The sequence below is a fragment of the Bombina bombina genome, chromosome 4, assembly GCF_027579735.1.
Source record: "Bombina bombina isolate aBomBom1 chromosome 4, aBomBom1.pri, whole genome shotgun sequence".
Lineage (NCBI taxonomy): Eukaryota > Metazoa > Chordata > Amphibia > Anura > Bombinatoridae > Bombina > Bombina bombina.
The window spans coordinates 124,092,853-124,120,634 of NC_069502.1; the positions used below are offsets into that span (position 1 = coordinate 124,092,853).

Here is a 27,782-nt window from a genome sequence, read left to right on the forward strand (position 1 = left end):
GGAAGATGTAAAAACCACTCGTATACATGAGTTGAATTTGTGCAGAGCATTAGGCACTGGGCATAAGGTAAGTTTAAAAGTAATTATTGTAACATGTTAACCACATGGTTCTAATAAAGCTATATTACCACATAGCACAGTCTAACGTGATATTATAATGGAAATCTACATAGCAAGTTAGTATGCAATTACTGCAGTGGAAACATTATTCTTATTTGACTAATTTGAAGGGATACTAAACCCACATTTTTTCTTTAATGATTCAGATAGGGCATGCAATTTTAAGCACATTTCTAGTTTATTTCTATTCAATCAATGTTTCTTTGTGCTCTTGCTATCTTTATTTAAAAAAAAAAAAAAGCAGGAATGTAAAGCTTAGGAGCCTGCTTATTTTTGGTTCATAACCTGGGCTACGCTTGCTGCTAAATGTAGCCACCAATAAGCAAGTGCTATCCAGATTCTATCTGAATTATGAAAGAAAAAATGTAGGTTTAGTATCCCTTTAAAACTGGAATGGGGTAATTAATTACGTTGAGAATTCTTGATAGTTTTAAAGGGGCAAGTCAAAATTAAACTTAAATGGATTGGATAGAGCATGGAATTTTCAACAGCTTTCCAGTTTATTTCTATTATCAATATTGCTTACTGTTCTTAGTACAATTTGTTAAAGAGGTATGAAACCCAATTTTTTCTTTAATGGTTAAGATACAGCATGCAATTTTAAGCAATTTTCTAATTTACTACTATTATCAATTTTTCCTTGTTCTCTTGGTATCTTTATTTGAAAAAGCAGGAATGGTATCGCTTGCTACATTTATCCAGAAATCAGCAAGGGCTACCTAGGTGCTAAACCAAAAATGTGCTGGCTCCTAAGCTTTACATTCCTGCTTTTTAAAGAAAGATACCAAGAGAACGAAGACAAATTGATAATAAGAGCAAATTAGAAAGTTGTTTAAAATTGCATGCTCTATCTAAATCATGAAAGAAATGGGTTTTATATCCCTTTACTCCTTCCCAACGTTAGGACGTTCCATGCCGTCCTAACTGTGCTGGGCTTTAGCACCGTTAGGACAGCATCGAACGTCCTAGCCGTTTGGCTGTCTTGAAGCCATAGCCATTTGCTAAATGGGTTGGAGGGCGTGCCTAGCGCCATAGGCACTCCCCCATGACCCAATCCCATCACACGATCATTCATTAAAATTTTTACTTATTGTAGACAAATAAGTCCCGCCAGGAAAGGGTTAAAGAGTAATCAGACGTGAGCCATGTAGCAGCAAGGTGCAATAATGTTTATCGCAGTTATATATTGTTGCAAATACTGCTGCCATAGACTGCCAAAGACATGGGTTACACTCCTAAACTCCTATCAGCTTAAAGTGAAAGTAAATCCTAGCGTTTTACAAACGCTAGAATTTACTATTGAAACAAATAAAGGGGACTTTCATTCATGAAGTATAAGATACTTCATGTAGAAAGCTCCTTTATTTGATTCAAACGATCGCCGTTTTTTAACTGGTACAGCAGCCCACGGCTAAAAATTTTTTGGCTAAGAGGTGACGTTTTCACCTTTTAGCCAATAGCCGTGCGGTAAATCCGGCTTGGCACCCATGGGAAAACGTCACCTCTTAGCCAAAAATTTTTTTAGCCGTGGGCTGCTGTACCAGGTAAAAACGTTGATCAATTGAATCAAATAAAGGAGCTTTCTTCATGAAGTATCTTATACTTAATGAATGAAAGTCCCCTTTATTTGTTTCAATAGTAAATCCTAGTGTTTGTAAAACGCTAGGATTTACTTTCACTTTAAAGGGACATGAAACCCAAACATGTAAAGAATGCAATCTTAAACAACTTTCCAATTTACTTGTATTATCAAATTAGCTTCATCCTCTTGGTATATTTTGCTGAAGAATCAGAAATGCACTACTGGGAACTAGCTAAATGCATTGGGTCAGCCAATAAAATGAGGCATACATGTGCAGCCACCAATCAGCACCTTAGCCTACCTATGTATTCTTTTCAACAAAGGATACCAAGAGAATAAAACAAATGAACATTCTACATGCTTTATCTGAATCATGAGAGTTTAATTTTGACTTTACTGTCCCGTTAACATGAACCTATAACATTGTGTAATTCCACCCTTTAGATCCCAAAAAGGCAACAAACGCATTGATTAATGTTTTATTACTTTATACATTCTGATCACTATAATTATTATAATCTAATTATAGAAAACACATCTTTATTATATACTGCACAATCAGGCACTTTGTAGATGCGCTCATCATAAGTGTATTGCAGTAAACTACACAACATTGAATATTCCCAAAATGTTACCACTAAGGGACCATAGGGGGCGCACAGTCCAGGTGATTTATCCTATTTGATCCAAGATAAAAAAAAAGTCCCACTAAAAACACCACTGGTGTAGTTCTTTGGCGGTTGCTCTCCTTGAATACACCAAAAAGAAAATCTGAAACAATATAAAAGCAAAAAAGGCGCCTCCCAGTGTCTGAGGAAACGGCCAGGACGGCTGAGAAACGCGTAGCGTGTCTGTTTTTAAGAGCTATCCATTGTTTTCAGCTCTACTTCTTTTAAAGTGTTTTAATAAATGGTGTTTTATCAAAAATGCCTTCTGGTTCTCACATCTCTGTGATCTGTCTAATTGTTGGCCAAGAAGGTCAGCTGGGAGTAGCCGACTCCACACCTGGTATCAATGAGCTGGGACACGGAGAGATCCCAGTAGGCTCCAATTAGCATCGTTTGTGAGTATATTTGCTTCACATTTCGGATATCCACATTGGGAAACGTTATTGCACCAGGATGCGCCTACTTTGCTTTTATATTATTACACAACATGTATAAACGTTTACATTTATCACAAGATAAACCCTGCAATAAATCAATACAGAATGTTCTGATTCAGAATTCTCTTCACATAAATATATTTGCAGTGTACTATAAAATCAGTAAGTGACAGTTAGTGCAATATCTTATTGGCTTCACTAATACATCACAAACTGAAATTAACTTATTGTTGAAATAATCTAGTTCTTTTGGGGGGAGAGTAAGAGTGAGTTTTTCATTTTAATGTTTGGGAGAGGAATTCTTACATCTTTTGATTATCGTGTTTTAGTTACAAACTCATAGTAAATTAGAAAAACTCTTGAAGTGATCCTTAGTGCAAAAACACATAAACATATATGAAACCATCATTTTGCAGCTAAACTTGTTTTCTATCACAGGTGAAATGAACCAAATACAGAATTTGCTCTATGATGCCCTGATTAGCACACGGCACGTGGACAGTGCTGCACTCATCAAGATAAAACAAGGTGTCGTCATTACATCCCCCCCACAGTTTACTGTAAGTGAAACATAGCGTGTAGGTGAAAATATCATTTGCAAGGTACCAAACCCAACCACAATGTAAAAGTTAGATATTAAAACCTGAACAAATTATTTCATTATTAAGATAGAACATACAATTTTAAAAAACGTTCCAGTTTACTTTTATTATGAATTTTGCTTCATTCTCTTGGTATCATTTGTTTAAAGGGATATGAAATCCAAATGTTTTCTCTCATGGTTCAGACAGAGCATGCAATTTTAAGCAATTTTCTAATTTACTCCTGTTATCAAATTTTCTTTGTTCTCTTGGTACCTTTATTTGTAAAGCAGGAATGTAAAGCTTAGGAGCCAAGCCATTTTTGGTTCAGAACCTGGGTAGCGCTTGCTGAATGGAGCCTACCTTTAGAGAGAGAGAGAGAGAGAGAGCGATAGTTAGATATAGTGTGTGTGTGTATGTGTATATATATATATATATATATATATATATATATATATATATATATATATATATATATATACTGTATATTAGACATGTGCATGGCGAAAAAATTTTGTTCGGATCGATTCGAATTCGGAAAATTTTGAATCGATTCGTTTCGGATTCATTCAGCTTCGAAGAAATTCGGCTGGATTCGGTTTGGTTCGGAAATTCGGAATATTGGTAAGTGTTAGGTGGGATTAGACTAGTATTATGTACTGTATATTAGGTGTAACCCATAGCAGAGTGATATAACCTAATATACTGTACAATACTAGTGTAATCCATGGCCATCCGAATTTACCGAATAAATCCGAAGTAATTCGGATTTATTTGTGAAATTCGGCAGTATTTTAATTCGGAAATTCGGTTTGATCCGAATCGCCGAATTTTCCGAATTTCCGAATCGAACCGAATTGCACATATCTACTGTATATATATGCCCTTTCCAGTAAAACACCTTGCCATATACCATATCCCTTTTTTAACCCTTTTAAAATCTTTTTTAGCAATATTAATATTAAATGTTTAATTACAAAAAAGTGTATATATAAGTGTAACACTTTATTTAAATATTTACTAGAACAGAAGAAAAAAACGATGGCACTTACAAGTGTTGTTTCCTTAATAGATATAATAAATTGTTTATAGAATAGTATGATCTACAATGGTTTACTGGAAAAGAAGAGGGGCTGTACACAAAAGATAATTATATTTGCAAACATCCAGTAAATAACACTGGAAAAGTGTGTACGTAATTAGCACTCAACAACACTAAAAAGATTATAATCACAGTTGACAAAAATAATAACCATTCCCCCGAAATAATGGGTTAAAACTTAACTTTTAATAAATAAGAATGAAAGATTCCCACATAAAAACACAATTTGGTAGCAATGGTGCAACATTATATATAGTTATTGCCACTAGGTCCCCTAGTTTGAGTATAATGGTCAAGATCACAGGTAATATGAGGTGGATGTTGTGTAGTACGTACTATATTATAAATATTGCAGGTTAGAATTAATGGTGAGAGCTAAATGATTTTCAACTTACAGTTTAGGATACACTAAGTTTCTTCCCTCGATATATTAGGTAAATAAGGGGTTAATATTGGAGAAAATGATCTGCCCTATTGTGTATCTCAGTGAATTTAGCTACCATTGTTCCCATTAAATTCTTGTGCAGTAGCAATGAAAACGTGTTAGAATCAAAACAAGCACTGTAACAGAACAATCTGTAATATATACAAAGTTGCAAAGTGAAATGTTCAACATATCACTTAAAGGGACACTGAACCCAAATTTTTTTTATTTCATGTTTCAGATAGAGCATTGAATTTTAATCAACTTTCTAATTTACTCCTATTATCTATTTTTCTTCGTTCTCTTGCTATCTTTATTTTAAAAGCAGGAATGTAAATTTTAGCAGCCATCCCATTTTAGGTTCAGCACCATGGATAGCGCTTGCTTATTGGAGGCTTACATTTACCCACCAATAAGCAAGCATAACCCAGGTTTTTAACCAAAAATGGGCTCCTATGCATCACATTCCTGCTTAAATTAGAAAGTTGCTTAAAATTGCATGCTCTATCTGAATCATGAAAGAAAAAAAATTGGGTTTAGTGTCCCTTTAAATCTAAGTGAAATAAATTGTCCACGTAATTAATTGTTGAATCTGCTAATTCTTAGTGGTAGCAAAAGAACTGCAAACATTTATAGTACAATCTTGGTTAACAAACAGGGGGTCTGGACTGAAATATATATACAGGCTTCAACAAAGTATGTAATTATTAGCTAAATATATAGAGTTATTAATTTGTGTACTGGTGGTTAATATTCCTAAAGTTAGGAGTTAGGATTTCCATTTGGATTTCTTCCCATTGATATCTGTGCATAATTAGCAATATAAAGGTAGTCCAGAGCGAAGCCGTATTAACTTAAATTACAGGTGACACAATTCGTCAGCCATAACCACATATGTAATGGGGTAAGTATAATTCGGCAGTATCAAAAGCACCATATTAACCACACTTGCTTATTAAAAAGAAATACTCCACGTCCCCACCTTTATTTAAATATGTTTTTGATGTGTTTTGTAAAACCTATTTTTTAATGCTCACATTAATTGGACTTTTGCTCAAGTGTATCCCATAACTTTCAACTTGTAATATCAGAGCTATTTAGCATAGTCGCGATGTCTAAGTAAAGGGTATGCAAGAGTGATACCAGCTTCTATATCCCTTCTCTAGTAAATCTGATTTGCCATTGACTTGTAATATCAATATACTGCTTATCGTTCCCGCGCTATCATTAGCGAGCCACTTGTAATCTATGCCTTTATAGTACATACTTATGTCCCTTTAACCCCTTAACGATCGATGACGTGCCAGGCACGTTCTACAAAAAATGTCCTCGGGGAAAATGAGCGCTGGAAGTGATCGTGATCGCTTCCAGACGCTCTCAGGGTATTGCAGCGATGCCTCGATATTGAGGCATCGCTGCAATACCCTTCGCTCAGTAACAGATGCAGAGAGGGCCAGCGATGGTGCTAATTGTTGGTGGCATGGGAGGGATAGGAGGGAAGTGGGTGGGGGGCCCATCGCTGGAGGGGGCGAGAGGAGGTGTGAGAGGGGCGGGAGCGGGTGGGACCACTATGATACGGAACAAAATTGGTAGCTAGTGAGTGGGAAGGAGGGAGAGGGGGATAAGAGTTGCAAAAGCAATCTGGGAGGTGGAGGGTGGTAAGGTATTGAGTGGGGGCAGCTACACTACAGAAAAAATGTTTTTTTTTTGTTTTGTTTTTTTAAATGAGCCTAATTTGCAGCAAACTGGGTACTAGCAGACAGCTGCCAGTACCTAAGATGGAGGCAAATAGGTAGAGAGGGGAGAGTTAGAGAGCTGTTTGGGGGGATCAGGGAGGTTGGGGGTAAGGGGGGATCCTACACTGCAGAAAATATATATTTAAAAAAAGCCTTTTATTTTAGTACTGGCAGACTTTCTGCCAGTACTTAAGATGGGGGTGACCATTGTGGGGTGGGTGAGGGAAGAGAGCTGTTTGAGAGGGATTAGGGAGGGATCAGGGGGTGGGATTTGTCAGGTGGGAGGGTAATCTATACACTAAAGCTAAAATTAACCCTACAAGCTACCTTATTAACCCCTTCACTGCTGGGCATAATATAAGTGAGGTGCGCAGCTGCATTTAGCGGCCTTTTAATTACTAAAAAGCAATGCCAAAGTTATATATGTCTGCTATTTCTGAACAAAGGGGACCCCAAAGAAGCATTTACAACCATTTGTGCCATAATTGCACAAGCTGTTTGTAAATAATTTCACTAAGAAACATAAAGTTTGTGAAAAAGTGAACAATTTGTTTTATTTGATCGCATTTGGCGGTGAAATGGTGGCATGAAATATACCAAAATGGGCCTAGAGCAATACTTTGGGTAGTCTACTAAAAAAATATATATACATGTGAAGGGTTTCTTGACAGATATCCGTGTTTGCAAAAAAAAGCAAAGAACACGTAAACATTTGGTATTTCTAAACTCAGGACAAAATTTAGAAACTATTTAGCACGGTTGTTTTATGGTGGTTGTAGATGCGTAAGAGATTGTGGGTGTCAAAGTTAGAAAAAGTGCGTGGTTTTTTTTTAGTTTTTTCATCAGATTTTATTAAAAAAATATAGTAAATTAAAAGATATGATGAAAATAATGGTATCTTTAGAAAGTCCATTTAATGGTGAGAAAAACTATATAATATGTGTGGGTACAGTAAATGAGTAAGAGGAAGATTACAGTTAAACTCAAACACAGCAGAAATGTAAAAATAGCCCTGGTCCCAAACGGTCAGAAAATTGAAAGGGGTTAAAGACATGTGCAATTCAATAATTTCCAGTCCATCATGTTGAGATGCTAACAAAAAAAAATGCTTTTTTTTTTTTTTACATTTGCATATTTTAATCTTAAATGTAACCGTAATTGTTGCCATTTGTTATAACAATAGTGTCATAGGAGTTGTCCCTGTTAATCAAAGTGAATTAATGCTAAAGTATGAAGCCCATGTCTTCTCTTTACATTATAACAGTTTTTACTTAAAGGGATAGGAAAGTCAAAATTAAACTTGCATGATTCAGATAGAGCATGTCATTTTAAGACACTTTTAAATTCACTTCTATTTTCAAATGTGCTTTGTTCTCTTGGTATCCCTTTTTGAAAAAGAATACACACATATCCTACACTAGTGGGAGCTGGCTGCTGATTGGTGCCTGCACACATTTGTCTCTTGTGGTTGGCTAACTAGATGTGTTCAGCTATCTGCCAGTAGTGTAATGCTGTTCCTTCAGCAAAGGATAATTTGATAATAGAAGTCAATTCGAAAGTTGTTTAAAATAGTGTGTTCTATCCAAATCATGAAAGAAAATGTGGGGGTTTTCTGTCCCTTAAATCTTTTTTCATACAAAAATAACTTAATCTATTTTATATTTATGTTTTGTTGCCTAAATGTTTTTCTTAAATAAGGGAATCTGCATCTGCCATAAAAACTGTGTGTTCTTTCTAGATTTACTCTTTGACAAATGATACCAAGAGAAAGAAGCAAATTAGAAAATAAAAGTAAATTTAAAAGGTTTTTATAACTGTGTGATGTACAATTATTCAGGACAAAAAAAGCCACAGAAGACCCAATCTTGATAAATGTAAGAAAGTTCTGATTTATTCAGAGGTGTGATATCAGGTACATACAAAAGAACACCTGACGCGTTTCATACATGCGCTTCATCAGAGGCTAATCTAATCTAACTGTGTGATGTATCTGATTCATGAAAGATTCATTTCTACTTTACTGTTTATTGAAGAATATTTTGTTATTTTGGATGCAGGTGAAAACGCAGCAGGTTCAAGATGTGATTAACGCCTTTAAGAATACTCCTGCAATACGAAAAGAAGGACTTTGTTTCCAGGGAAAGAATTATGAATGCATCCGTGCTGATAAAAACTCCATCTACGCTAAATATGTAAGTCACCATAGACAACTATGATAAACTTCAACAGTAAAAACTCCTGACATTTTCTTATAGACAGGCTAATAGTAGGAGACATACACAAATACAATAAAAAAATATATATATATATGTGTGTATATATATATATATATATATATATATATATATATATATATATATATATATATATATATATATATATATATATACATATATTGTGTGTATAAATATATTGTGTGTGTGAATATCTCAAATACTACATATAAAAAAACTACATATAGAAAGTGTTGTAATCCCTAAACCATTTATTCAGTTTGGATATAAATAAAGTTTACAGTCAGCACTTTAAGCCAAAATTCATTATATATCTTCATCTCCAATCTCTTTTTTCTTAAAACTAAAATAATTATGTCTCATGATTTTCAACCAAGATGATTTTATTTTTGTGTATCTTAGTTTGTCTAAATATTTCTGAGCCCCTGAAATGGGTGATCTATATATGAAAATTTCTATATGAAATTTGCTGTAATTCTTTACGGTTCATACACTATTTTTGTTAAATTGCTTAATAAAAGTCTGTACTTAAATCACATCTTAATAACTTCATTTAAAATCCATTGTGCTGATGTACAGAGCCAAAGCAATAGAAATGATGTCACTGTTCAATACTTATGCACCAAACAGTAGATAGATATATAGATATACTGTATATATTTGTATGTTTTTAAATAGCATTTTCCCTTCACATTTGGATAGAGTCTTAAGATTTCAGACTTTCCAGTAAGACAAATCTCATCAATCCCTATGTTATCCCAGAATGCTGATAATCTGTTGGCGCTTTACAAATAACCGATAATAATAATAACACTAGACGTTTTTTTTAAATCTCAGTGAAATCAGCTTCATAGAAAGCTGTAAAATCAGAGATGTGTTGTTTGAAGTATTAGTGACTACAGTGAAATATATTTGTTAGGTCTAGGAGATGCAATTCATCTGGATCTGTATGTTGGTTTATTAAAAGGTACCTTTATGTATTGAAAACAATAGATAATTCAATTAAAATAGGTATCAAGACAAAGATATCATAGCCACAGTAGCAGGGAAATTCCTTTTGTGTTTTGGTCCGCTAGTTTAGGATTAAATATGATGCTTTTACATTCCTTTTGCAAGTTGTACAGTTTGCTTTTATGTATATTTACTGATAAATTTGTACCCTTTTTTTTTTTATTTTCTTTGTTCTAGGGAGGTGAGGGTATTGTGTTAGTTAAAAGCAAATCTCAGATCCTGATTGCCACTTACCGTGAGGGCATGTATCCCAGCGTGTGTGTAGAGAGTACTGAGACACTAGGTAAGTGTTTAACGGAACATAAAACAGTATGAACTAACCTAACATAAGTTTCTAATTATATAATGCAGCCAAAGTTTACCTACAAAACGGTTTCTATTTTAACCCCCATTAACCCCTTTAATTCAGGCATAGTTTTGTTTGCAGCAAGCTCCCCCTGGCCATTTCCATATATGGAAGGTGCTATCCAGGCCATAGCTTCAGCAGAATGCACACATGCACGGTAGGGGGCAGAGTCACATGACACCTGACTAAAGCAGTGCACAGTATAATGCTGAAGCTTTCACAAAGCATGTGACATTATCCCCATGGAAATAAGCAAGCCTCTGGAAAATAAACAATAGCAGTACCTGCTGTCCCTCCTCAGCTCCCCCCCTTACTTGCATAAGTAATTATCCTCACGTGCACACTTTGTTACATGATACCAAAAGGTTTGGAGTAGGGCACTGATAAGAGGGGTGGAGCAGGCTACACTTGGTAACATTAAAGTGTAAGTAATTTTGCAGATTTTTGGAAATTTTATTAAAAGCTTTTTGTTCCACTTTTTTTTCCACACACTATTTTACCTCAGTTGACCCTTTTATAATATGCGCATAACTCAAAATGTTTTATGACACTTTAAATAATGTCCACACACATCACATTCATGTTCTCTAGTATTCTTTGTAAGCCATTATCTATGCTGTTTTAAAATGAAACATTATTTTATTAAGTAAAACTAGCTAGCTGAAAACATCTGATGAACCAATGACAAGAGGCATATGTGTGTAGCCACATATCACCAGCTATCTCCCAGTGCAATGCTGTTTCTGAGCCTACTATACCAAGAGAAAGAAGATAATTTGATAACAGACGTAAACTGAAAAGTGTCTTAAATTGCTTGCTATCTGAAATAGGAACGTTACATTTTGACTTTCCTGTCCCTTTAATAATATTTTTAAAACATTTTTAAAACATGCCAGGCTCACATCTGTGCCACTCCTGATCAGGGCACAGCCAGTGATTGGAGTTCTGCTTAAGAACATTGTTCCTTTGTGGCTCCTGGATAAAACGTTTTAACAAACGTGCTTAAACTCTTTACAGGCATATATAGGCATCTGTTTAATAATAAGATGATCTTACAAATTAGAACATTTATGATATTTCAGTAGTCCTTTGAAAATGTGAAAAGTTGGTGTGGTAGTTATATTTAATGCTTTGGAGTACTTAGTTTTGTTTTTGTTTTGGTTTGGTTTGCAACTAAAATCATTGATCACTTTAGCTTGAAATTTAACAGTGAAAAAAATGAGTAAATTGGTTGCATTACATTGTGAATTTGTGCGTTTGTGGGGGGGTGGTCGTAGGGTAAAAATTAGCTTTATTGATCAAAAATGAAAATACACGTAGATAGTTGGTAACTATTCAGGCACATTTCATTGCAAAAAATAAATTTTTGTCACAGATACCTCAATATTACATCGCTCACCTTTAAATAAGCAAGCACAGACATTAATAAAGTATAATTTTATATCACCATTGATATTTGCAAACAAAAATGTCGGATACAAAGCAGCAGGCAGTGTTAGAAAACATAATAAAAGTAAAAACAAACAAATGATACGAGAACATATTTACAAAAAGTACATACATTTAGGACCAAGTTCTAAATACTCAAAGTTCAATACATATAGGGCCAGATTACAAGTGGAGCCATATTTAACGCTCCTGCACTAGAAGTACGTTTTTTGCGCGTGTCGGATAGTCTCCCAATGCAAAAACTCTAGATCACGCAATAATAACAATCTCATCACCATTAACACACAGCGCTTATCCCCTCTCTTTTCTTGTGCCCTCTGGAATGCTCGCTCTGTCTGTAACAAACTTGCAACTGTTCATAACCTGTTTGTTTCAAACGCTTTCAACCTTTTAGCAATTACTGAAACCTGGCTATCTTCCTCTGACACTGCTTCCATTGCTGCTCTCACACATGGTGGTCTTCACTTTAGCCACACACCTAGGCCAGGTGAGAGACATGGTGGCGGAGTTGGAATCTTACTCCTGCTCCTATCAGTACCTATCTCCATTTACATCTCTCTCCTTTTCTTCTTTTGAAGTCCACTGCATTTGCCTGTTCTTTCCCCTCTTTCTCAGAATGGCAGTTATCTATGGCTCCCCTGGTCCAACCTCCAAATTCCTTGACAACTTTTCTGCCTGGCTTCCTTACTTTCTCTCTACAAATACACATACTCTAATTCTGGGTGACTTCAACATCCCTATTGACAACCCATCTGCCCCTGCTGCCTCTAAACTTCTCTCACTCACTAACTCCTTTGGCCTCTCACAATCCACCCTATTCTCTACCCACTGCGATGGACACTCTATTGATCTGGTATTCTCCTATCTCTGCTCTCTCTCTGATCTTGCCTGTTGCCCATTTCCCATCTCAGACCACCATCTGCTCAATTTAATCTTAATATACAGGCTAAACCTACTTCTCCCACTCGCCCCTGCACCTGTAGAAATCTGCATCCTTTAGACCCTCCCCAACTCTCCAACCTTATTAAAATACACCTCCCCCACACTTCCATATCCTGCCCTGACCTTGCTACAACCCACTATAACAATACTCTCTCCTCTGCACTTGACACTCTCGCTCCTCCCCAACTTCGCAGAGCCCCTCGTCGTCAGCTCCAGCTCTGGCACTCCCAGAAAACACGCCACCTACAAAAATGCTCCCGCACTGCTGAACGTGCCTGGAGGAAATCCCGCTATGAACCTGATTTCATGCACTATAAGTTCATTCTTTACTCTTACACCTCTGCCCTTCACTTAGCTAAGCAAACATACTTCTACTACTCTTCTCTTATATCCACTCACTCCTCAAACCCTAAAAGACTCTTCTCTATTTTCAACTCTCTCTTCTACCCACCTGCACCCCCCTCCCTTATCTGCATTCAGTGCTCAAGACCTGGCTGACTACTTTTTCAATAAAACACTTACCATCCCAAGAAACATCCCAATACAAGTCTGCAATATCCAGTCCCTCCCTCTGCCACTCTCTGCACCCTCCTCCCAACCACTGAGAGGGAAGTGGGTTCCCTATAGTCTTTCTCACACCTCACTACCTGCCCACTTGACCCTATTCCTTCACATCTAATACCTTCTCCCACCCTCACTCCAGCTCTTACTCATATTTAACCTATCCCTTTCTACCGGCTCATTCCCTGCCTCCTTCAAACTACTTACACTTCTTAACTGGGTAAACTTATCAACAGCTATGGCTTCAACTATCACCTCTATGCTGATGATACCCAGATCTACCTACCCACCCCTGCATTCTCTCCTAATGTCAATTCTCACATCAGCGACTCTTCATCCTACCGAAACCACCTTCGCAATATCTCCAAAATGTGTCAGTTTCTGAGCGCTGAAACTACTAAACAGCTAATCCACTCCCTGGTAATTTCCCGACTTGACTACTGTAATAACCTACTAACTGGCCTCTCTCTCCCCTTCAATCCATCCTAAATGCATCTGCCAGGCTTATCCACCTCTCTCGATGCTCTATTTCTTTGCACCTCTCTGTGAGTCCCTTCACTGGCTCCCCATTCACAGCAGAGTTAAATTAAAAATTCTCACCCTGACCTAGAAAGCCCTCACCAATGCTGCCCCACCCTACCTGTCCTCACTCATCAACAAATATACTCCAGCCACCCCCTAAGATCCAACAATGACCTGCTCCTTGCGTCCTCTACCATCATCTCCTCTCATGCTAGACTACAGGACTTCTCTTGTGCGGCACCAACCCTCTGGAACGCACTTCCTCGAGCTGTCAGACTGTCCCCTAACCTCTCCTTCTTTACACGTTCTCTAAAGACCTTTTTGTTCAGGGAAGCTTATCACCCCACTCAGTAACAAATGATTTTCACTTACCTAACAGTTGCCCTCATCTATTTCCTCACTAATATCATTCTCACCTTTGCATTTCCCACCTCCTGTTTCCCATCCTCCTACCCATCTAGATTGTAAGTTCCCACGGGAACAGGACCTTCAATTCCCCCTGTATTTGTCTGTAAAATTTTGTATTTTATTGTATTGTTTCTCCGTTGTACTTTTATGTTTGTACCCATGGGCAGCTCTGTGTAATCTGTTGGCGCTTTATAAATAAAGAATAATAATAATAATGTATATGTATGTATCTCCTATGTTAAAACCCTTTACCTGCCTTTTTTTCCTAACACTTGAGACCTCATATCTTTGAGCCGTTATAACTTTTTGTGCAATATTTTTTTTAAATAATTTTTATTAGATATTGTTTTTATGAGTGTATTTGTACATTTTTCTGTGTTTTGTGACACTTTTTTTTGTTTTGCGAAACAGTTAAACAGAGCTCTGAGGACGCGCTCTCCCAATGCACCGTAAATTCAATTGCGGTCAAGCAATCACATTTACTTTCAACTTGTAATACAAATGCTACACCCATTGCGCACAAACGGCTACGATAAACCTCTTTTCGCTGAGTAACTGTTAGCGTGCTGCTCTGGCCCATAATCACAAAATAAATTAATTAAAGTCAATAATTAATTTAAATATATATTTAAATGATTTAAATGAATTAATAACTTATACAAATCTAGTAAAAGCCTATACAATGTATGCACATTTAAACAAATAAATGAAGTAACTAAAATTCGAAAGTCATTCCTGGGGTTTAGGACTGAAGCTTATTTAAAGTGAAGGTCAATTTTGATGAATTAGCGCCCGGTTTTTAATAGTCTTATTAAAAACAATGGCACTTTAATTCATAAAAATTGCATTTCACTCGTTTTCTTCAAAAACTTACCTTTTAATCCTGGCAGCCGCTCCAGCACTTCCTCCACCCGTCGCAAGCCGTCTTCGCGGGTCCAAAATGACGAATCCGGCTTCCTCCAATCACGGCGTTGCATCAGGCCAAGATTCCCCCGGGGGGAAGCCGTGATTGGAGGAAGCAGAATTCGTCATTTCTGACGTCTGCAGAAGCTTCCGACGGCCGTGGGAATCGCTGGAGCGGCTGCCAGAATGAAAAGGTAAGTTTTTGAAGAAAAAGAGTGAAATGTCAATTTTGATTAATTAAAGTGCCCTTGTTTTTAATAGGATTATTAAAAACCGGGCACTAATTCATCAAAATAAAAGCTTTTTCTTGAATTTATTAAATTATTTTAAAGCAGTATAAACAGTGTGTTCTATTGGTACAACATTATATTCGTTCCCTTGGGATATAAATATTTACTGCAAACCTGCCTTGTGGTGAAAGCATTATTTGTTATACCGAATGAATAGAAAATGTCAGAACTGTGTATGTAATCAAATATAAAACTTGTTTTTACTGGAATGAAATAATTAAATCTATAATTATATGCTTTTTGGGGGAGCAAAACTTGTAATAATTGTTGGGTAACCCTTAATGTGTATATATATTTTTTTTTATTATTTTTTTTTACTTTTTCAAAGCTTTATTTCGTCTTTTAATAAAAACAAAAGCAACTTAACAGAAAGAAAATTTGGAGCCCTGAGGTTCCTTCTTATAATACATGTCTATAAAGTATACTTCTTTCATGTGGACATAATAACAAAAGACATCTGAGTTTTTCTTCATCATCTGAATCTTCACTCTGCTTCAGACTGGCTTGTTAATTAAGCTTTGATATAAACACTTTTGGCTATCAGTATGAAGCTAATAAAACAAAATCAAAGATAACTATAACAAAAAGCATAATTGAAAAACGAACAATAATGCAACCCAACCAAATTATTTTACAGTATAGTAAGCTGCTACTAGCATTTACTCTGTATTAAATCTCATCTTATACCCTGAGAGATCCTCTCTGAATGTATTATAAGTAAGGAGTATGTTTGTCATACAAGATATATCCTATAATGATGGATCATTGCTATACGTGGAGTTCCTCGGCCGCCAGGTTAACTGTCTCAGTCCTGTCACGTGAACCATCTAAGTCTGTGGTAATATTATGTAGGGAATCCTACCACAAGAATTTCATATCATGTGCAAACGGGAGTTTGTGTCTCTTAAGGTAACCATATTCTTCTAGTTCTATAAGTTCCTTTACTTTTTCCACCCATTTCTGGCTGGTTAGGGGTCTTTGTGTTTTCCAATTTAAGGCTATCAAACATTTAGCTCCATTTAGGTCAGTCTGTAATAACTGTCTTCTAATCCTGCAGGTGACAGATGGTACATTGTTCAACAGGGCCATACTAGGTGTCAGGCTAAAGTCGTTGGTTAGTATTTTGCGGAAGTGGGTTTCAATGTGTGTCCATAATTGCCTCAATTGAGTGCAGTCCCACCACATGTGTTTGAAACTCCCTCTCACCTCACAACCTCTCCAACAGAGGACGCTGGCTGACGGGTAGATTGAATGTATACGGGTGGGGGTTAAGTACCAACGTGTTAGAACCTTATAGTTTAATTCAAGTATTTTGGGAGAGGTAGAGGACTTATGAGTGTTGCGAAACATGGATTCCCACTCTTTAGTTGTGTATGATATGTCTAACTCTTCATGCCATTTTGTCGCGTAGGGTGGCAGAACGGCAGTCTGCGGTTCCTGTAATAGTGACCGCATCCTTGACAGCGAGTGAGGAACAGGTATGCCATTCAAGCATAATTTTTCAAATGAAGTAAGGGGTCTAAGAAGGTCGGCCTTGTAAGTTGATGTAGAGAGTAGGTGTGATAACTGCATATATTTTAGCCAAGAGGAATATGTCCCTCCTGCCACCTCTGTTAGTTGGTTACTTTCTAATAGTCTACCTGCCCTTGTAAATCTGACTAGTGGTGTGGTATATGGCCATTCTATTACTCCTTGGTAGTTATCCCCTAATCCTCCTGTCAATCCTGCGTTATTTGGGATTGGGAATAAGGGAGACCTGAAGCCCGTGATATGCCTGTTACGTGTAATTAGGCTGTCCCAGGATTCAAAAATATGTCTATGTACCTGAAGTGTTGTACAAAATGTAGGCCTTGATCCCCTAGGAACCCAACACAGCGCACCCACTGATGGGGCTTTTAAAATGAGGGAATCTATAGCAATCCAAGCTTTATGTTCTCCGGCGCAGTGCCAGTCTAGTATCCTTTGCAGGACTGTGGCATTGAGGTATGTTCTAATAAGAGGGAGTCCCAGTCCCCCCATTAAGTTGGGCTTATGCATTATAGTCTTATTTATCCTCGGCTTGCTATTTCCCCAGACAAAAGCATTAATGTGTCTTTGTATCTGATTCGACCACCAATTTGGAATGGGTATAGGAAGGGCTTGAATAATATACAGGATTCTAGGTAATGTCGTCATCTTTATACACTGTAGGCGCCCCCACCAGGTGATGGGTTTATTTGCCCAAGTATTTAGATCTTTTTGTACATTATGTAAAAGAGAGACAAAATTAGCCTGGAAGAGTTCTTTAGGTTTAGGTGTTAGATATATTCCTAGATATTTTATGTGTTGGTGTTGAAGTTGTAGTGGGCATATCTGTGATAAGGACGTAAATTCCTTTGTGGGCATGGATATGTTAAGTATTTCCGACTTGTACGGGTTTACAAGGAAGTTCGAGTGGTCACCAAATTTCTTCAGCTCCATCATTATTGCTCTAACTGAGTGTTGTGGATCTCTGACTGTAAAAAGGACGTCATCTGCATAAAGCGCTATTTTAAAGCTGTTTGTGTCTAATTCTATACCCCTAATCTGTTGTTTTTTTCTGGCATGTGCTGCTAGGACTTCCATGGTAAGGATAAACAGCAAAGGGGACAGAGGGCAACCCTGCCTCGTGCCGTTACTAATTTTGAATGGGCGGGAGAGGAGGCCGTTTACATTTGCTTGAGCTTTTGGACAAGTATAGAGACTGAAAATTCTATGAATCATTTTGGGGCCTAAACCGATTGATATTAGTGTCTCTTTTAGGAATTGCCAATTGATCCGGTCAAAGGCCTTCTCAGCATCTGTTGCCAAGAAGACCGCGGGGATTTTATGGTATGTTGCATAAGTCATAAGTGTTAAGGCTCTGATGGTGTTGTCCCAAGCCTCGCGGCGAGGGACAAATCCCACCTGGTCGACATGTATAATATCTGGGAGGATTTTGTTCAGTCGTTTGGCAAGTATCTTGCCCAGAATTTTCAGGTCAGAATTTAGCAATGATATGGGCCTGTAACTTTTGGGGTCTGTCTGTGTTTTATTGGGTTTCAAGATTACAGAGATGTGCGCTAATTGCGTCTCTGGTAACAACGCTTGGTTCTCGTCAAGGGCTTGAAACATCTTAAGCAAATAGGGGGCTAATACAGACTTATATTTTTTATAATAAGAATTAGTGAAACCGTCAGGTCCAGGGCTCTTCCCGGACGGAAGGTTCCCTATAGCCAGTAGGACCTCTTGTAAAGTAACAGGGGATTCTAATTCCTTGATCATTGTGGGTGTGACATTATTAAGATCGGCTGCTTTTATGTAGTCTATCATGTCTGCTTTAGCGTCTTGTTGGGGTCGTTGTGGAAGATTATATAATTCACTGTAGAAAGAACCAAAGTGATTTGCTATATCTATACTATCCAGTAAGTGGCGTGCATCTGAAGTGATCAGTTTGCCAATCTGAGTTTTAACTGTCTGTGTTCTCAAAGCTCTGGCTAGTCGTGGGCCAATTCTATTGCCTTCATAAAAGAAGGTTTTTTTCAGAGCTAACGCTCTACGTTGAGCTTCTTTATTAAGCAGGGTGTTTAGTTCTTGTCTAAGTCTTGTGACTAGTGACAATAAGGCTCGGTCCTTAGGTGTCTGTTTGTGTTGAAGTTCAGCTTTATGTAATTGTGAGGTCAAATTTGTCATAGTTAGATTATAGTTCTTCTTCCAAAGGGCCCTGAGCTTGATACATCCCCCCTGATTACTGCTTTGTGGGCTTCCCAAATAAATTTGGGTTGTGTGTCAGTACTACCATTAATTTGGAAGTATTCTGTGAGAGATTTGCTTATGGCTTCATTCGATTCAGGGTAGTGGATTAGAGATTCGTCCAATTTCCATATATATGGGGTAATCGGTTTGTCTGGCCAGTTCAGGGACATGTTGATAGCTGAGTGGTCTGACCACGATGTAGATTGAATGTCGGTGTCTAATAGCAAGGATAGGTGATTTCTATCAATAAACAAGTAGTCTATTCGTGTGTAAGTTGCCCATGGAAATGAAAAAAAGGTATAGTTGCGTTGTTCTGGGTGTTGTATCCTCCATACATCTATAAGTCCCAGCTGATCTAAGCATGTATATAGCGCATTTGGGGCCCTATTTCCAGGTCTAACAGTGCCTGTGGATGTGTCTATTGTGGGGTCAAGTGTAGTGTTTAGATCTCCTCCCATGATCAATATTCCCTTCTGATGTTCTGTCACCATCGAAAACACTTTTTGGAAAAATCTATGCTTATTAGTATGTGGAGCATATAAATTTACTAGAGTAACTGGTACATTGTAAAGGAGGCCCACCAAGATCATCATCCTTCCTCCCCTCATCTGTAAATTTGTTTTCGAGTTGGAAATGCAGGTTTTTGTGTATGAGGGTGCTCACCCCCCGTTTTTTTTTGTATATGAGTGATGATATCCCATAGGGAACTCCCTTGAGGATAGACGCGTCTCTGCTCCCAACAGGAAATGTGTTTCCTGTAGGAAGACTATAGAGTCTATGGTTTTAGCTAGGCTCTTTAAAACTACAGACCTTTTAGTTGGGGAGTTAAGTCCCTTTACATTTTGCGATATAATTTGGATTCTAGGGGCCATGTTGGTGTTGGTTAGTGGTCTGTGTCGTCTGGTGTGTCTCGTTCTTACCTGGCAGCCCAGATCTCAGGAGAATCTCGCAGCAATCTTCTATGGGCTTAGCAATGTTGGCATTTCTGTTCCAACGAATAAGTTGGGATTCGAAAGGATATGTACTGTTATTTATCCTAGGATACAGAGATATGTGGTTATAGGTTGCAATCTGAATAAAAAACAACATCAAGGTACAACAAAAATACATAAGAAAATGAAACTTATAGTTAAACATTTGGATATACATTATATCAACGTGGAGAAATTTTCCCTGTGTCCCCAGAACATTAGGGATTTGGCTTCTCCTCCTAGAAAAAGGGTGAAGAGAAACAAGGGGAGATTCTATGGGAGATTGGGGAGGAATCATGACAGGTGGTGTGTTGATAAACCCACATGGGAAACTGGGGTATACTTAGTAATGTCACATCGTTTTAATGTTATAAAGTCTTTCTTCTTTCTATTGAAGCCAGCTTGCTAAAGAGTCACTGCATTTCTACTTTCCGTCTCAAGCTGTAAGCTAGTTGAACTTGGCAAGGCTTTTAATGCAAGATGGTTGTCAAGGGGGCTCTGCAGAGTCCAGTCTCGCTGGTTGGGGATTGGCACCCGTGGCCTTCCTTTTTTTGGCTGTTGTATTCCAGGACTCTCTTTGTTCTTTCGGAGCTGGCTGTTGCCTGTGTTTGCCGTCTGTATTTTCATCTAGCCTTGGCAAGGAGGGCTGAGATATGCCTAATTGCGTACAAAAAAGTTCCAGGTCATCTGGTCCCCTATACGTGACTACTTTGTCTTCTTTCATTACCTTAATTGTGAAGGGAAATCCCCATCTATATTATATGTTTAGGTCCTGTAAGTGAAGAGTTAGATATCTTGCTTCCCTTCTTTTCATTAGTGTTATAGCACTTAAGTCGGCATAAATTTGCAGGCGGTCTTCTCCAAAACATATTGGTGATTTCTGTCGTGCAGCTTGCAAGATCCTCTCTTTATCCATAAATCTATGGCAGCATAGCACAATGTCTCTAGGAGGAGCAGAATTGGATGGCTTGGGCCTCAAGGCCCTATGGGCTCTGTCTAAGGGGATGGGGTCGCCGTTCTTATCCAGCAAGAATTTAAACAGGTTCTGCAAGTAAGAGTTCAATTGTGGGGGTAGAATTTTTTCTGGTATGCCTCTTATGCGTAAATTCTGTCGACGTCCCCTATTGTCCAGATCTTCCATTTGGGTTTGGAGCTGTTCAATAGCTGAATGTTGATACTGGAGCGCCATTGTAGCATTGTCAGATTGTTTCTGGGTCTCCTCTAATTGATCCTCAAGTTCCAAAACCCTGTTGCCCAGCTCACTTATCTCCCTTTTTACCTCAGCGAGGCCCTCTTTTAAGGTTTTGTTAACCTGGGCAGCTAGAGTACTAAAGTCGGCCTTTGTGGGTAGTATTTGCAGGTCTGCCTTTGTGATTGGCCTATCTAAGTCCATTCATTTTCCTGTTGTGTAGATGACTCAAAAGGCCCTACCTGATTAGACTCCTCTGATCAGGGCTTTTAAAATAGGAGTTTAGTTTCCCTGATGCTGTTGTGGAAGATTTTGGTGTTTTATCAGGTTTAGATTTGTGCTTGGTTGCCATGTTACAATTGGTCTGTGGTTAGAGATGTCGTGGTATGGGAGTATGTCACGATATAAGGTCAGGTCTTTTGTTATGTTCCGGGCCCAGTCTGCCTCTTTAAAATCCGATCTTAACTGCTCTTATATGCTGAGGCATTATGCGATGCGGCTAGCTGTGGTTTCTGCGGTCGCTAGGTAGTCTGTGCTATTTGTAACGCACACGTGGAATTTTGTAATGGCGCAGCTCTTAACCCTCTCTCCCCTCAGAGCTGTCTCTTACCCAGTGTTCCAGCGGCGTCACAGATTTCCCAGCTAAGGTTTGAGCAGGCCACTGTGCGCCTGTATTTTCGTTTGCTGCGCACCCCCTGCCTCAACCGGTGATAGGCCTAAAAGCAGCGTTCGGGTCCGTTCCACAGCCTCTCGATGTCAGCTTCTTCTTTAGCATGCAGCACGCTGAGACCTAGTGTATGGCTGGCTCTTGGTTGAAATAAACAATTTTTAAGTGATCATTTAGCCACGGAGCTCTAAGTTAGTGCGACCATTAACGTTGCTGGTCGGCTCCGCCCCCCGTGTATATATTTTTAACACTAAATTTAATAAAACTTTTTTTCTTTTACATTTATTGTCACATTTGGGTCATCAGCTTGTAAATGACAACGTTTAAGGCCTACTATAGACCCTTAATCATGTCTCGTGCCTGACATGATTAAAGGTCCATAATAAACACTTAATTTTAACATCAAAATTAAATATAATGTTTTTACAATAACCACATTTTTTTAATTCTTCAAAACCATTATTTATAATGTATAAAATCTTACTTGAAGTTCGCTAAAATAGTCCTGCGATGATGTGTTTCTAAACGCCCCAGAAGTGGGTGTTTTTTTCATTACGTTTTTTCCAATTTACATAGGATTCAATGTGAGCGCGCATGCTATAGCGCGATGACAGAAGAAGCTTCCGATTGCCGACTGACACGCAAGCAGAGGGAATGGTTTCCCTTAGCAACATATAAACCATCCCTGCTATTGTGTCAGTTTTGCGAATGTTCTATAGAAATTATTATCGTAAAAGACAAGACATTAATAATGTAATATGTTTTTTAAAGATGTTTTAATATATATTTATACATGCGCATTATTTGAACAGAGTTTTTTTTTTACTATTTATACTCCTGTACATTCTCAAAAATTAAACGCTACAAGGGCTGTTGTATACGATGATAAGGCTTATAATTTTTTATGCTTTGCAATCAGCTGTTAAAGACGCATTAACGGTTGCTATAGCAACCAATGACGAGCGCTCTTTCGTGAGCGAGCACTGAGGGGCTGCATCGGATCTTGATTGCCAGGTTGAAGCCTGCGTACATAGAACCTGTCAGTAATGCGCATGTTCAGAGTCCCATATCGGTCGGACGGCCTGAACAGTCATTGGGAACTCAGTCAGCGAAATTAATGAGCAGTGGAAGGTAGTTTTTTTTTTAATACAAATAACTTTAAAAGAAGATAATAGATTAAATAGGTTTAAATTTAAAAAAATTGTGCAAATTGCAAAGTATTGGTTCATAGTAAAAAAAAAAAAAGATTATAATGGTCCTTTAAGGGTCTACAGTAGGCACAAAACATTGTCATTAACAAGCTAATCACTTAGATGTGACAGTAAATAGGAGTCTGGAATTGAAGTTTGTTTCTATGTAACACGTTGCTGGATGTGGCAGATCCAGGGTTCCTTGCCCCTAAACAAGAACTTTGTGCGCTGTTTTCCTATATTGATTGATACAGGATAAGGGGAATATAAGAACCCTGATTCATAGTAATAAATAAATAAATAAATACAGATACATAAAATAGACTAAGCAAAAGAAATACAAGCAGAGGAGGGTCCTGCTCCATAGAGCTTGCAGCCTGTAGATTAGAAGGGTGAGGAGCCAAAACGCGTAATATAGCTTGTCGCATGTTGATTGATACATGATTAGGGGAATATAAGAACACTGATTCATAGTAATACATAAATAAATACAGATACATAAAATAGACTAAGCAAAAGAAATACAAGCAGAGGAGGGTCCTGCTCCATAGAGCTTACAGCCTGTAGATTAGAAGGGTGAGGAGCCAAAACGCGTAATATAGCTTGTCGCATGGATTCTAGTAGCACAAGTGAAACAAGGTGGTTTAAGATTTGTAGGTTTGGTTAAAGAGGAACTCAGAGCTGAGGTGTTAAAGGGAAAGGAAAGTCAAAATTAAACTTGCAAGAATCAGAGCATGCAATTTTAAGACTCTTTTAAATTCACTTTTTATATTTTGAAATGTGCTTCATTCTGTTTGTATCCCTTGTTGAAAATGAATACACACATATCCTACACTAGTGGGAGCTGCTGCTAATTGGTGCCTGCACACATTTGTCTCTTGATTGGCTAACTAGATGTGTTCAGCTACCTGCCACTAGTGCAACGCTGCTGCTTCAGCAATGGATAACAAGATAATGAAGGAAATTTGATAATAGAAGTAAATTGGAAAGTTGTTTAAAATTGTGTGTTCTAGCCAAATCATGAAAGAAAATTGTGGGGTTTCCTGTCCCTTTAAGCTTCTCTAATTATGTGTGAGCTTGAAGCTATGCAAGGTGGATGACAGTCTGATAGAGCAATGAAGAGAGTTCAATATAGTAAGTACAATACAGGAGAAATCTTTAAAGTGGGAGAGTAATAGTAATGATGGAAACTCAATGTGAAAACATAGTTTTATGATGCCAGATTAAGCATCTATGGCAGAGTGCAACCTGTAAAGGTATCACAGTACTTCATAAGAAGGCAGGAGCAATATTGATGCACTTACCAACCTCTTTCTTTGGCATACATTGCTAGTGACTCTTGTTTCCAGTCTAGACTCCAGTTGCTGTCATAAACACTTGGGTCATTATATGGGTAACATCAGTTCACAGCCTCATGTACAGCCTGGTATAGGGTGCAGCTAAGCACTATGTGGTGCATGGGCTCTGTATTACTGCTGTCTAGTAGGTTTGTATCTTCAAAGATATAGAGGCCAATTTATTAAAGGTCTTGCGGACCTGACCCGACAGTGCAGATCAGGTCCGCAAGACCTCGCTGAGTGCAGAGAGCAATACGCTCTCCGTATTCAGCATTGGGCCAGCAGCTCACAAGAGCTGTTGGTGCAACGCCGCCCCCTGCAGACTCGCGGCCAATCGACCGCAAGCAGGGAGGTGTCAATCAACCCGATCGTACTCGATCGGGTTGAATTGTGGCGATCTCTGTCCGCCTGCTATCTTTAGACCGCTGCTTATAACTGCTGTTTCTGGCGAGTCTGAGGACTTGCCAGAAACACGGGCCCTCAAGCTCCATACAGAGCTTGATAAATGAGCCTCAATGCCTTGAAAAACACTTTCAAAATCCCTTACAACTGTATCTGCAGCCAATCTTATGTTAAATAAAATATGCAAGACAATGCACTGTTTCATCCCAAGTAGAGAAACTCTACCTGACTTAAAGGGACAGTTAAGTCTAAATTAAACAACTTTCCACTGCATTTTTGTATGGGTAAGAGATGAATACATTACTAAAGTGCATAATAAAATTCCTCATTTTAAAATCTTACAAAACAAATAATTTAACCATTTACATATCCAGGGGAAATTTGTATTGTTAAGGTGCATCAAAAATCGTTACGAAATTGTTTACCAAAAATCGTATTTTATCAAAAACGTAAAATTTGCAGGTAAATTATTGAGGGATAAATTGTATCAACTATGCATAGAGTAAACATAATTTAAGTTCACTGGATGTGCAAAAAACAAACAAACAAAGTAATAAAAAAATTTGTACTAAATACAAAGTGTTAATGTTGTTGTTTCGTTAAATTTTCTCAAATTCCAGCGCAATTCTATAAACATTTTCGCACTACAGTTCTCACTGTTTTTTCTCACCAGTTAAAAAGTGGCAAGTTTTCACCAAAATACTCAAAACAATAATTATTCTGAAAGGAAAAACCTATCCCTACGAAAATTACAGTGAATTTAAGGTACAGTGCACTGAAAACAGTGTAATTTTGTTTGTATTAAGCGTAATAGTCAAGTTTTAAAACACGCCGGTTTCCCCTCCATTGCGATCGTTTACCTAGCAGGGAGCTCTCTTTATTTCTATGGGAGACATCTCGCCACTCGCGAGGACAGCCCCCTTTTTTATAGAATTCCATGTGGGCTGCCCCTGCGAGTGTTAGATAGGAAAATCACATTTTAACCGGTACATTGTTTATAATCGGGGGATTTTTTTCTTAGAACAGACACTGGACATTTCCTCGTCTATCTTTGAACTTTCTTTCTGGTCTTTTCTCTATTCACAAGTCACTTTCTGTGTTGATATTATCAACTTTATTCTTCATTTTATAAAATCTCTTTTTTTGTCCTTTGACCTTATGGTTTTAGTATTTTTACTTTTCTCTTTGCTTTATTATTTACTTCTATATAAACAAACAAACAGATATCAGCACCAGGACAACAGGCTAAGTAAATGCCACTGAACTGTATAATTTCTATTAACTCAAAAGAATTAATAACAGGTTTTAAGTTAATCAACTCAAACTGGTTTAGCCAGATTTTCTTTTACCAATCGAACCATGTTTACTAATATATGGATCTGTAGAAGCCATTTTCCATTTCTAATTGATATGTGCACTTGCATTTTTTATCTATTTTTTAATGAGCAAATCCTTGTGCTAAATTACAACAGGCACTTCTATATTTGATCTAAATAAATAAATATTTTATGATATATTGGTACACACAAGGAGGACTTTGTACTTAACTTTCAGCCATTAAACAAGCAGTCTATTTAGATTTAAATGTTTCTGCACACTTGTATATAACATTACTGTAACCTAATGCAATTATTGTTTTATTTTTACTTTATTCATTTTATACATAAACGTATTATGTTATACAACCTATTTTTTGTGTTTTTATACAAATGTGCTCAGTGTTATTTTTGTTCTTTTCTAGCCTCTTATTTCCGGGAGAAGGAGACATAACATTACTCAGCTTTCTTTACATCAGAAGATGCCCTGTAGTGTGAAGAATAAGTATACTAAACTCTGAAAGTAAACTTTACAAGCAGTTTATATGTAGTGTAAGGACATATCCTACATGGACTATTAGCACTGTATAATTGGATACTATTGTATAGGATTTAAGATTATCTAAGACTCAGGACTCAATTTTCAAAAACTCTCTACCTTGAAGTAAAATTATAGTGCAGACTTCAGAGGTGCAAAACTCTCTGAATTCTCTAAGAAAAGGGGAGGAATCTGGAAGTCCCAGGCCCCTGTATTCAAAACATCTATATATATGGCGATATATTCCAAAAAAATCGGCCGCACCTCTCTGTCCCAACAAGTGGTGATATATCCCATAGGATATATTAAGGATCGCAACTTCTGCAGAAGTCCACCGACATCATCACTTTGCTGCAATGTAGGGGAGGGGGGCTCTCTTCAAGGTGTGTTTACGAAAACAAAAATGGTTTCTGTGTAGTAACAGTTCAAACTATGCATATGTAAATTCAATTTCACTGTACATTCACTAAATTTGTCATGCTGGAAAATCTCGCCACTGAAAAGCTGGCGACACAGATATGGCTAAAAAGGTATAGCTAAAATGGAGGACAGTGCTTTGAATATTGGAAACCCACGGATATGTTTCTCCATTAAAATACAGGTTGCTCCCATGGAACGCCCTTGAAACTCCCACGGAATGCCTATTAATTTTTGATGATGTCTTCAATCCACCTTGTTAATAAATAAATAAAAAAATATTGCTATTAAACCTATACGAGTGGATATGTGGTATATGATATATGTACATACAATGTTAAATGTATATGTAGTTTATAGTATAATGTTTTAATATGTATGTAGACTTTAGGCGTGTAAAAATCTTGTGTCCTTTGGCGTGTTTTTTTTTTTTACTTATTTTTGGAATGCTATTACATATTTGCAATATTAATATTTCATAATATAATTTAGGCGCAACTTCTGATTTGTATTCATGTTTTTGGGCTTTAAATGTTCAATAATCTGTGTGTATTTATACTTCTGATATTGTGAATGCAATGTTCTAGCTTGTTATACTTCTAATATTACAAACGCAATGTTCTGAACGTTTTATAATATTGCGACCACCAGTATCAGAAAAGCATTTACTGAAATAGATGGCAAAA

At 37.5% G+C, this 27,782-nt stretch overlaps 1 protein-coding gene across 1 annotated transcript; it reads left to right on the forward strand.

Moving 5' to 3' along the window:
- PFN4 (profilin family member 4) lies at positions 1-27,392 on the forward strand. Its single transcript, XM_053708935.1, has 5 exons — positions 1-67; positions 3,246-3,367; positions 8,708-8,842; positions 10,073-10,178; positions 26,567-27,392. The coding sequence occupies exons 2-5, from the start codon at positions 3,251-3,253 to the stop codon at positions 26,593-26,595; spliced, it is 387 nt and encodes a 128-aa protein (XP_053564910.1). The 5' UTR covers positions 1-67; positions 3,246-3,250; the 3' UTR covers positions 26,596-27,392.
- Positions 27,393-27,782: the final 390 nt, after the last annotated feature.